Source organism: Propithecus coquereli, unplaced genomic scaffold (assembly GCF_000956105.1).
Source record: "Propithecus coquereli isolate 6110/MARCELLA unplaced genomic scaffold, Pcoq_1.0 Scaffold122, whole genome shotgun sequence".
Taxonomy (NCBI): Eukaryota; Metazoa; Chordata; class Mammalia; order Primates; family Indriidae; genus Propithecus; species Propithecus coquereli.
The window spans coordinates 5,665,058-5,677,201 of NW_012136303.1; the positions used below are offsets into that span (position 1 = coordinate 5,665,058).

The 12,144-nt window shown below is 35.3% G+C and overlaps 1 protein-coding gene across 1 annotated transcript in view; it reads left to right on the top strand.

Moving 5' to 3' along the window:
* The window catches only part of RAD21L1 (RAD21-like 1 (S. pombe)), a 28,029-nt gene extending 17,637 nt beyond the window's left edge, over positions 1-10,392 (top strand). The window contains exons 12-14 of the mRNA XM_012665765.1: positions 3,163-3,258; positions 5,527-5,604; positions 10,130-10,392. Of these exons, the coding sequence (XP_012521219.1) occupies positions 3,163-3,258; positions 5,527-5,604; positions 10,130-10,318 (363 nt within the window). The 3' untranslated portion in view covers positions 10,319-10,392. The remainder of the gene's footprint in view (positions 1-3,162; positions 3,259-5,526; positions 5,605-10,129) is intronic.
* The last annotated feature ends 1,752 nt before the right edge of the window (positions 10,393-12,144 follow it).

A 12,144-nucleotide genomic window follows, 5' to 3' on the forward strand; every position in this document is an offset into this window, starting at 1 on the left:
TTATTATTTTTTTTGAGGGGGACAGCAGAAAGAAGAGGCCAACTGGGGTCCTAGACAGAGAAAGGTGGAGTGGCAAGGGCTCCATATCCCCATTGCTTGGAAAATAGAAAGCCAAGATCCAGGCACCCAGCAGAATCTCATTTGTCTCATTCACTGTACTCCCCAGCACCCAGGACACTCCACCACATGGCAGGTGGTCAGTAAACATGATGGTTGTGATTTTAACAAGGATAAGTAAGGAAGGTGGGGAAGGAGTTTCAGCAGTGGAGAAGGGGCTGGAATTTATAGTTCTTTTAAAGAAGGGAAGAGCAGAACACCAAGTCCAAGAAAGAGAACAAGGCCTTAATTGGGAGGAATGCCAGTCTGGGTCCAGGAGAGCCGCAGTTACACGGCCCCTCCATTCGGGACTGTGATGAGTTTTTCCTCTCAGGACTCCCTGGAAAATGTGGGTAGCAAGAGAAGAGGCCCCAAGCAGCTGCTGACATAAACAGCTGTGGTGCATGCCCCTCACTGTCACGTGGCCTAAGATTTCCTTAACAATGGGGGGAGTGAAGGGGAGGGCTCTGTGGAAAAGCTGGGACTCAGGAGTGTTATAAATTAACCCAGAAAAACGGAAATGGGAAAACACAGAAAACAAAGGATTTGGGAGCACAGTCTCAGTCTCCCCTGCCCCCGCCCCCAACTCATATACTGTTGTCCTGTCCTTGTCTCCTTTTCAGACAACTCTTCTGTGGAACATGTTTTTGGTTTTTTGTTGTTTTTTTTTTTAAACTCTGTTGCCCGGGCTAGAGTGCAGTGGCTTCATTATAGCTCACAGCAACCTCAAACTCTCAGGCTCAAGTGATCCTCCTGCCTCATCTTCTGGAGTAGCTGGGACTACAGGCGCACACCACCACACCCGGCTAATTTTTCTAATTGTTGTAGAGACGGTGTTTCACTCAGGCTGGTGTCAGGACTCCTGGGCTCAAGTGATCCTCCCACCTTGGCCTCCCAACATGCTAGGATTACAGGCGTGAGCCACAGCGCCCAGCCTGGAGACGGTTTTTTGCTCTCCCCAGCTCTCCTCAGGGATTTAGGTGTGATCTCCCCTGACCCTGGCAGTCCTTGCTCTCCTGCTACCCCTCCATATATGTCTTTTGCATAAACAAAGGGGTCCAGTGCTCCAGCAGCCCCACTTGCTCCCAAGGCCCTGGTTGCCCTGCCTCATCATCCCCACAGTAACCAGGCCCTGATGCCATCAATGGAGCAGAGGTATAATTCATATTTTCATCTTAAATTTTTCTATAAGTTTTTAGTAAACAGCAGAGTAAAACATGATTTCATCTGCAAAACAGTATTTTCTAGAAGTTTAGGATAGTAAATCACAAAATAAGGTAGTTTCACAGTGAAATAGTATTTTGCATGACATGTTTAATGAATGATTTTATTTAAATCTGGTTATTTCCTGAGAATCCTACTACGCCCACGTTTTGTGTGTCATGGAATCTTTTAGAACAGTACCCAGTATACCTATGGGTATACTCATAGATTCACCCTTCCTACCTCTAAGAATAATTCTTAGACCTACCAAATACTTTGGCCTTGAATGTGAAAGACTGAAAGATCCATAACCAAAACAAAATTTTTTTTATATTTTTACTTGAACAACATAGTTATTTAAAAATGTAGTTGGAAACAATGTGCTTTAAAATATTTCCTCAATTGTCACTTTATTGGTTGTACAAATGTAAATATTATAGCTACATCAGATAAAAATAAACCAGTACTTTTCTGGTCTGTTCTATCATCACTGTATTTTGATAACCACTCAGGGAATTCAAAGTCAACACACACTGAAACTGAATGCCCTTGGAAGGAAAGATATTTTCACAATACATTCAGAAAGAATGTGTTTTAGTAAATATTTGATAGTATATTGGGTGTTGAGATACTGGATTGCCAGTACTACTCTCGTCCTCATTTGGATTCAGGCATTTCTTAAAGTTCACCTACTGAAAATTATATTTAGGCAAACTTGTTTATGATTTGTGGGAAGGAAAATATAACTTTAGTTATAATAGACATTAACAAAATAGATTTTCCTACGTGCTTGAAATGGAGAGAAGAAAAGAGATCGATGTACCAGTTCTTTTGAACCTTTACTCCTTATGTTTTAACTTTCAATTCCATTCTTATTCTGCTTCCAAAAATGGTGAACAAATGTGAAATACAGTCAAGTATGGGAGCACAGTAAGTATGAAGGAACAAGAAAATACTAATTCTGATTAATCGTTTGCAAATCTTTATAAAATAGAATTTTTATACACAGTAATGGCCAAACCGAAAGTATCGAAAGTGCAAAATATTCATAGAAATTAAAAGAGAAAAAACATAAGGCTCCACAAATATGTATATTAAAAAATAAAATGCAACTCCTTGTATTCACTAAAATTTTTAAGAGCTGAAGTGAAAAATCAAGTAAACTGTGTTAGAGGAGGCTCTTAATCAAGATCAGGGATGACAGCTAGGGGATTAAGCTGAGAGACAGGTTGGAGATGAAAAGGGGCTGACAGCTTTTATAGCAATAAGAAGGGGAGGAGATGATGGGGATTGGGGAATTTCTGGCTTTCTCTTTTTCCTTCTTCATTTATGTCTTAGCTCCCCTTCCAGCAGACACAGTTTCTTCTTCCCTTTTGCCAGTGACAGCTTCAGCTGGGGTAGCAGGAACCCTGTCATGGCCGTGGGGAGGGATATTAATATCAGTTCCCTCTCTCTCACTCCCTCTGGCTGCCCATTGCAGATCTTTTTCAAACTCTGCCACCTGGTATTGGCATGAGAATAGAGATAGGGGACTGAGACTAGAAAAAATGCTTCCAAGCAAAGTGATCTCAGTAGCATAGGAGTAGAGACTTTTAATGTGAGGCTTGCAGTGAAGTGAGAAATAGGAAGGGAAAGGGCATGCATGGAAAGTTCCTCATTTGTGGGAGGCTTATGGAAAACAGGAATATTTAAGTCAAAGATTGCCTATCTGGGCTATCTCAGAAATAATATTTTGAGAATGTGTGTAATATTTTAAATTAGTTTGAGCAATGAGCATTCATGTGATTAAAGCATTTAACAAAATTAGATTGTTCCTGTGATAACCACTAGCTGAATTACCTATCTTTCCCTAATTTGCTTCAGCAGGATATTGTTGAAATGGTGTCTTCAGCTGCTGAGGAATCATCTCTAATGAATGCCTTCTTGGCACAAGAAATGGAATATTGTCCAGTTGAATTGGTAAATATATGTGTAGTCTTGGGGATATTCTCAAAAACTTTGTTCCTAAATATTTAACACCTTAAGAATTGATTTTTAGAACTGTCGTGTTACTTTCTAAATTTATAATTTAAACTTGTGATCTCAACAGGGATGTTTGTGAATAGTTTGATAAAACATTCAAAATTCCTCCCATATTTTTTGTCTTTCTTTAATTTCTTCTGAAACTTCAAATAATTTTAGAAGAAAATATGAGATTTTTATGCTGATCAAAGGTAGTTACAGGTATTAAAATGTTGAGAATCACTGTTTTAAGTCATTCTTATAACATTTCTAGAGAAACAGAGCTATATTAGGGATATGGCCTAGGACATTTGAAATTTTATTTTATTTACAAAAAAAGTCATGGGCATTTTTTTCCTTAACATTAGGTGGCTCACAGCCTACATCTGTGCAAGACTTCTAGAAATCAGAAGAAAGTGGTCTGTTTAATGGACCACATGTTAATAGAAAAGACAGAAGTAAAATCTGACTCACCTGACTCCCTATGTGTTACTGCCTTATTTCTCTAGTCCTTGTCCCAGAGTACTAAAGGCATTTTTAAGATTGTAAAAGGAATTTTGTTAAAAGTTTTTTAGTAAATAATATCAAAACACCTATTAATGCCTAATGTTAATTTGTTTTTAAATAAATTATCTTTATAATGAGTTCCAAGACAGTTAGATTTTTTTTTCTTACGTGGAAAACAGACTGAATTCTCTGGATAATCTAGGACAGAATAAATAAACTGAACTTTTTACCTGAAACATCCAAACAGCTGAGCCACAAATAGGTCGATGCATTTTTGCCATTCTCTTTGCTTCTATAGACACAGGTTGTTTTCATATGTGGTCAAGCAAACCACAACGTAGCACAAGTTCAGCTGTTTTAATAATCTGCCAGGCTTTCCACACAATGGATTCAGCTGTAGGATGTCCAGATAGATCAAGTGGACAGGCTTTAGCAAAATGCACAGACTATTTCTTCGGAATCTTTCTCTGGTTAGTTTAGTTATGTGTTATAGGTGAAGCTGGAGTCTCATGGATCTTTAACAAAGAGGTTTTTACATTTCAAAAATGGCATTTGTGTATTTAACAATAAAATAAACATTAGTAAGTGGGTGACCTCACTTATCCAAGGATAGATCAGAAAGAAATAAACATAAATTGTAGCTGGAGGGATTTGGAAAACAGAATAAAGTGACCATATTTTCAAATCAATCTCTTTGGGATTTAAGAAAAGATACAGCATAGGCAGTCCCAAGAAGCTGATATAGCAATTCCTGGACTAAGTCAAAGGGTGCCTATATCCTCAAATCACTTAAAATGTCATGCAAAATATTCTAAAGCTTTCTGAAATTGTCTTGGAGTCCATGAAATTGACAGCACTTTTAGGAAATGTCTGGGCTCCAGAGCTACATGAAGACTAGACAAACAGTAGACATGTGATAAAGGTGACACAGATGCTGTTGGGTTGCATGGTCAGAACTAGTCCAGGGAAAAATATAAAGTAGGTCATATTTGTGCCACTTCTCTTTCCCCAACCCTTTGTAGGCCTGCTCTTTAGTCAGATTCATAACGTTTCTGTTCTCACCTCTTAAGGTATTAGTTGGCAAGGGATTTGAGTGAGTTCTTGCAAAGGAATTTCAAGTATACAATTTTTAAATATTTAGTTATTTCTGAAAGTGGCTAAGCCTTAAGTACTGAAAAGAATGTATCTAGATAACATGACAGGCAATGGGTTAATCCTTTTTGGATGAAATACCTCAAAATCTGAAAGATTTCTAACCCAGTTATATACAAACTACCAAACACCAGTTATGTTTAGAGCTTCTATATCACCAGGTAAGTTCAGATAAAGGCCTTTACAAGGCAGTATTTTTTATAGCTTATATTTAACCCTGTCAACTAAGTTCAGATTGACCAGAACTAGGATAGTCCTAGCCAAAAGTTGTCTTTGCTAACTTTACTTTTCAAAGTAAGGGCATAATGTCCTAGATGCATTGACAAATAAAGACTTCAGAATGTACTACTTAGGAGCTGCCTGAGGAATATAGGTGTAGTCCTACAAAGGTTGATCTATATTTATATGTTAGTCTTATTCTATATTATCAGACTATAAGCTCTTTACTTGGCAGGAAAGTGTTATAGTTGTGTTTCTTGTGGTAGCTAACATTATGGTTGGCAAATACTAAAAAATTTAGTAAAATTTTCTTAAATTAAATATTTTATTTATTAATCATTGAAACAGGAGTCATCAGGGAATGAACGAAATATTGAGGCAGAGAGATGGAATCGAAGAATACTTCAGATGTTAAATAGTTTACGGGTGAGATGGTAGACTTTGTCGACCCTATTTTTATTTTCAAAAATAAGTAAAATATTGACTTCAAGCTTCTACATATTAATGAAAATGAAACAATTTTCCTTACACATTTTTGGGGCCAAATTGTACTAGAGTGAGATGATTTTCAGTGGTATATCCAAGGCCAAATATAGGAGGTTTTTTTTGGTGCCTGCATATTCTAATCAACTTCTTACCCACACTCATGCCCCTAGACATCTATTCTGTGTCCCATTCTTGTTTATAGCAGGCTATCAACTAATTCTTAATATGAAACTAAATATATAACAGTTCAAGAGTGATAACCTGGGTAATTTTTCATTTTAATTTATATTTTTATCAAAATAACACATGTATATAGTTTTTAAAGTTCAATAGTACTATGCTATAAGACTGAAAAGGAAAGACAAAAAAAGTCTTTGTCCTACCCCTCCTCATCCCTAAGTCCTGCTCAGCAGAAGCAACTATATTAAGCTGTTTCTTTTAGTATGTATATCCATATTTCTAATTACCATGCTTTTACTGCTCTTGATATATCAGCTTTAAATTTTATCTATTGACTTCTTTTGACAGAAATGAAAATTTAGCTTAGTTACATTCCCCACCCCAGTATACTTATAGCATAGTATTCAGTGTTTACGATATTATAATTGTAAGGTTATAATGCAAGTTTGATTGTGACAGAAAGTCAAAATATTGGTGGCTTAAAAAAGATAGAAGTTTATTTCTTTCTCAGGTAAAAGTCCAATCTGGTATGGCAGCAATGCTCACAAAGTTGTCAGGCACCCAGGTTCCCTTTGCCTCATTTTCCACGTTCTCATGATCCAAAATGGCAAACTACCCACCATGTCTGTATTCTAATCAGCAGCAAAGTTTCCCTAAGGATACTACTCAAAAATTGGATGTGTTACTTTTTACATTTCATTGACCAGTACTTAGTCACATGACCACATCTAGCCAGGAAATATAGTCCTTATTTGGTAAACTTGGGCCCAGCTAATAATTCTAGTACCGTAGAAGAAGAGGAGAATGGATGTTAAAGGACACTAGCAGTCACTGCCACAAAGACTATGTAAAAATTAATTTACATTGAAGCTTCATAGTATAGTTACATTTCTTTTCTTGTCAACTTTGTGGTGGTTTTGTTGTTGGGTGTTTTCTGAGTTAATCATTACCTCATGTATTCTATTTGCTTAGTGTCTATATACCCATCCTTAATTATTTTTCTGAATTCTCTGACAATATAATAGAACCCCTTTTAGTATGGTGAAATAATATCAACTGATCTATCAGTTTTTTTTTTTTCTTAAAGTTATCTCTCCTGGAGCTTATTTATCATTCTCTTATTCTAATCCAGACTAGTTTCTCTTTAGGTCTACTCCACAGTTTTTGTCTTGGGACATTCCTATATTATAAACACGGGAATTTCTTTGTCTCTTTTCTGTACGTATTAGTTCCTCTGTTTTGGGGGACTTTGATCTTTTATCTTAAATTTTTTGGTGTTTAGCATCTCATAATTTCTGAGATAACGAGTGCATAAGAGATAGAGACCCTGCATACAAGCCTGATTTTTTTTAAATTTAACCTTTAACTTGATTGGCTGTCTCTGGACATAGGTTGAAAATATATTTCTTTCAGATGTTGAAGGCTTTGTAACATTTCTAGGATCCTTGTGTTGTTATTGAAAACTCAAATGCTGTCTTGATTCATGATCCTTGTAGGTAACCTTTATTTTCTCTCTAGAAGCTTTTAGATCTTTTTTTTTTTTTATCCCTGGTGCTCTGAAATTTCATAATAGTGTGTTTTGATTTTTGTTTAATTGTGCTGAGCACAATTTAATAAAAAATTTCATGTCCTTGAGTTCTATGAAATTTTTTTTTCTTTCTTGGACTTTTTCTTTGTTGTTTATCTGTTCTCTCTTCTGGAAGGGCCCATCCATAGGTCAAATGTTGGATCTCCTGAATTGCTCCATTAATTTTTAAAAAAATCTTTTATCCCCTATATTAATTTATCTTTGTATTTTTCTGTTCTCTAGATGATTTCCTCAACTTTTTCAATCTTTATTGAATTTTTATTTCTGCTTTTGCCTTTTTGTTTTCCAGGAATTTTTTCTTATTAACTATTCTTTTGTCTTATAGCATCCTAAACTTTTGATTTAACTATTTATTTAGTTAGTTTATTTAAGTAGCTTTGTTGAGATATGATTAACATGCAATAAACTGTACATATTTAAAGTATACAGTTAGATAAGTTTTGACATATGTATATACCTGTGAAACCATCACCACAATCAAGAGAGTGAGTATATCTAAAACTCCAAAACATTTCCTTGTGCCCCTTGAGAAACCCTCATCCCATCGTTCCCACTGGCCTCCCTCCCCCATTTCCAAGCAACCACTGATCTGCTTTCTCTCACTATCATCCGAATTATTTTTCATGGATACAGTGAAAAACTTAACTTCAGAGGTTATACTTTTCTTCTGCTCCCTGCATTCTCTTTCCTTCGTGATTTTCTTGAATGCATCTTTGTTTTTGCTCTTTAACATTAGAGAGTTTACTCAAATGTCTAGTAGATCTTTAGTTATCTGTTTTTATTTAAGAGTGAGGCACCAGAAAACCGATTGGAAGTTACATATGCATGGGTAGATCTTGTAGACCTGTGGTCTTTATAGTTAGGTAATTGGGTGGCACCTCCCTTACCCAGATATCATTATCTAAAGGTTTTTTCCTTAGAATGGTCATTTTTCCCAGAATAATCTTTAAATCCACTGCCTGGGAAATATAAGCATGATGCCAGTGGTTCAGGAACCAAAAGGAGGTAAGGAGAGGCTGGTAACCAGTCTCACTGTTAAGAATGTACAATTTCATACTCTCAAGATCTCAGATTCACTGTTTGTGGTATGATACTTCTCCACCATCCATAGTGCCAGTATCCCAAGCCCAGGGCCTCAATGGTTGGTATCTTCACAAGGGCAACTTCTTGCCTCCTGCTATGTGAGTAGTGGTCTCTGATTCTGTGAGGTAGTGAAGTAGACAGAGGAGCTAACTGTTCCCAAGTAGACCCTCAAGGAATTCTCCTGTTTTCAGCTTTACCTCCCATCCCCAGTTTATAACATACTGATGTCTTCAATTCCTGAGCTTTTTCAAGGTTCTGTATCTCAAATTGGCTTGCTTTTTGCTGGCTTTCCTCCCTACCAGCACTTAGGTTTTAACTTTCTCTACTTTGCTAAGTCAGTCACGTCTTCCACTTTGTCTGTCTTTATCTCCTTCCTTTGTCACTTTTTATTACTTTACCTTCGTTTTAGAGGGGTTTCTAAAGAGAACAGAAATAAACACATATGTTCAATCTTGCATATTTTTCTATCTGGGTTTTTTAAAAGAATTATTGAAATTGAAAAAGCTGTCCCTGCTCTCTCCCAGGGGAAAAAGCCACCCAATTCATATCTTTTCTGTCAAGGGAGGGAATAAATGAAGACTGGGTATGCCATCTCTGAAGGGTTGCTGACCCTGGGCCATACCTTAGGTTGAGATAAAGTACAATAAAGCATTTAACTTATTAATTTATTAAGTGTTATGAACTGGCACAAAACTTGTATATGATATTTCTAAAAATACTTTCACAACTATCCAAGGAGTATGATGCTCATGGGGATACTGGCCAGAATTCAGTACACTACAGTATTTCTTACTAAAAACACCATACTTCTACTCTGGGAATCGGATCCTAAGTCCTAGTCTTCATTAAAGTAATTATCTTCATTCATAATTAAATACCATAATTAAATGCTTTATTGTATGTCTAATGGGTACACAGGTGCCATATGGTAAACCCAACATCTTTTTAATCTGTGCAAATAAACTGGGCAATGTTTACATTGTCATAATTCCCTGCAGCAGAAATGTACAAATGTACTTCTGCATTTACCACTAGAATTGTTTATAGTCACCATCCCACCCAGTACCTTTAAGGAGAAGTAGCCTGATAGCCTGATCATTTTCATTGCATTTGAAGCCTTCCAAAGTCCTGTGGATTTTTTTTTCTCCCTGCAAGTCTAAATTATTAATAATTACACTTTCTACAGGAGCAATATATATTAACATCATTTTTAAAAAAGACCTAACATTTATATAATATATTATAAGTTTGTATTATACTTTGGAGTTCTTTTGCACACAGCAAGTCTAAATTATTAATAATTACACTTTCTACAGGAACAATATATATTAACATCATTTTTAAAAAAGACCTAACATTTATATAATATATTATAAGTTTGTATTATACTTTGGAGTTCTTTTGCACACATGTTCTCAATGAACCAAGCTTGTGCTCAGTGACTTAGGGTGTTTTTGTAAGTTTACTAAAGAGTCATTTGCATTTTTCCATTTAAGGATTTTATAGTCATGTAATCAAAAATGTTAATATTTTGTTGTTAATTATGTATCCACAGTCTACTTTACTTCCAATGATCTTGTTTTCCTTTTCTCTTCTCTTTTCTAATTTTCCCAGGAATCTAACAAGATGGGAATGCAGTCCTTTAGTCTGATGAAGCTCTGTAGAAATAATGATCGAAAACAAGCAGCTGCCAAATTTTATAGTTTTCTTGTCCTAAAAAAACAGCGGGTTATTGAGCTGAGCCAGAGCACTCCCTATGCAGATATTATAGCTACGATAGGACCAATGTTCCATAAAATGTGAAGGAAATCCAGAACATGCACATTTATGTCATCACTGGAATTTCTGTAGATTGTTCAATGTAATGCAGAAGCCATTTGGAAGCAGCTGAAGGTCCGATCCATTTCATAGATAGGCCAACCGCCTATTTCCTCTCTGTAAGTTCAGAAAAATCATAGCCAAAATTAGAAGCCTATATGCTTACAGAAATAATTATAGCTAAGTAATTTTTTAACTTAGCTGATTTGAATATATAACATTTGTCATTTTCCTGAGTTAAATGTAGCCTTTAGGGTTCATTTGGGATACATTTAAAAAACACTATATATATGCCTTTGAGAAACATTCAAGGATGTTTTTTTAAAAGGCTATTTTACATGGGATTATTTACTTGAATTTTATGGGATTAATTAATGAGTAATACTTTCATATTTCTACACAATTTATTTGCTTGTAATGTATATCATCCTTGATTTGACCTAATGCCATGGTTTTTAATCTAGTATCTCAATTGAAAAGTTATGAAGTTTATCTTTGTTTTAAATTACCTGAGTTGCTCTTAGTCTATTTATATAGGTCATTTAATCATTTTATTTATTATTTAATGATTATAACCACCATTAATGTGTCAGCAAAACTAAATCTTCGTATGTTAAAAAAATTAGCAGACACTTATTCAGCATATTGTCTGCAGCTACAATTTGAGTAAAGATCACTAAGATAAATGTCCTTTTACTTAATGTTTCCTGAGCATTTTTGGCAACGAAACCATAGTTTTTCTTTTTTCTTAGTTGGATTTTGAATTAGAAAATTTTCATATTCTCTGTGAGCTCCATAGTACACTGTAGAATGAAGCCTATGGTAGTCTTTAAAATACTATCATATCTGTAATTATGCTACAAACAACTAAATTCTAAATGTCCTCTCTGAATGTATTAACTATAAGATTTAAATGTCAAAATTGTGTTTTTAAAATTTTATTTTTTAAATTAACATGCAGAAAAATTCACTTGTTAATTTTAGTGCACTGTTCTATGAATTTTAACAATGTATAGATTCTTGTAGCCACCTCCATGATCAGGATATAAACAGTAACATTACCCTGAAAAACTCCCTTGTGTTACTCCTTTGTAGTCACACCTTTCCCCCATCATAACATTTGGCAACCATTCTTCTCCATGACTACATTTTGTCTTTTTGAGAATGTCACACAAATGGAATCATATAGCATGTAACTTTTTGAGAATGGCTTTTTTCACTCCGCGTAATATCTTTAAGATTCATCCAAGTTCTTCCATGTGTCAGTGGTTTGTTCCTTTTTATTGCTGAGTGGTATTCTGTTATCTTGATATACCACATTATTTATCCTGTTAGCCCCTGAAGGATATTAAGTTGTTTTCATTTTTGACAATTATAGTATAAATAGAGCTGCATACTTTTGTGTACAGTTGTTGTGTGAATATAAGTTTTTATTTCTCTCGGGTAAATATCTAGGAGTCGGGTTGCTGGGTCATGTGGTAAGTGTACGTTTCACTTTCAAGAAATCACCAAATTATTTTCCAGAGTGTACCATTTTGTATTCCAGTTGATTTATTGTTCACTTTTTATTTTGAGATGATTATAGATTCATATGCAATGGTAAGAAATAATGCAGAGAGATCCTGTATACCAACGTCCCCCACACCAACATCTTGCATAACTTTAGTACAATATCACAACCAGGAAATAAGCACTGATACAATCCACCCTCCACCCACTTTATTTAGATTTCACCAGTTTTACATGCAGTCGTGTGTGTGTGTGTGTGTGTGTGTTAATTCTATGCAATTTTATCACATGTGTAGCTTTGT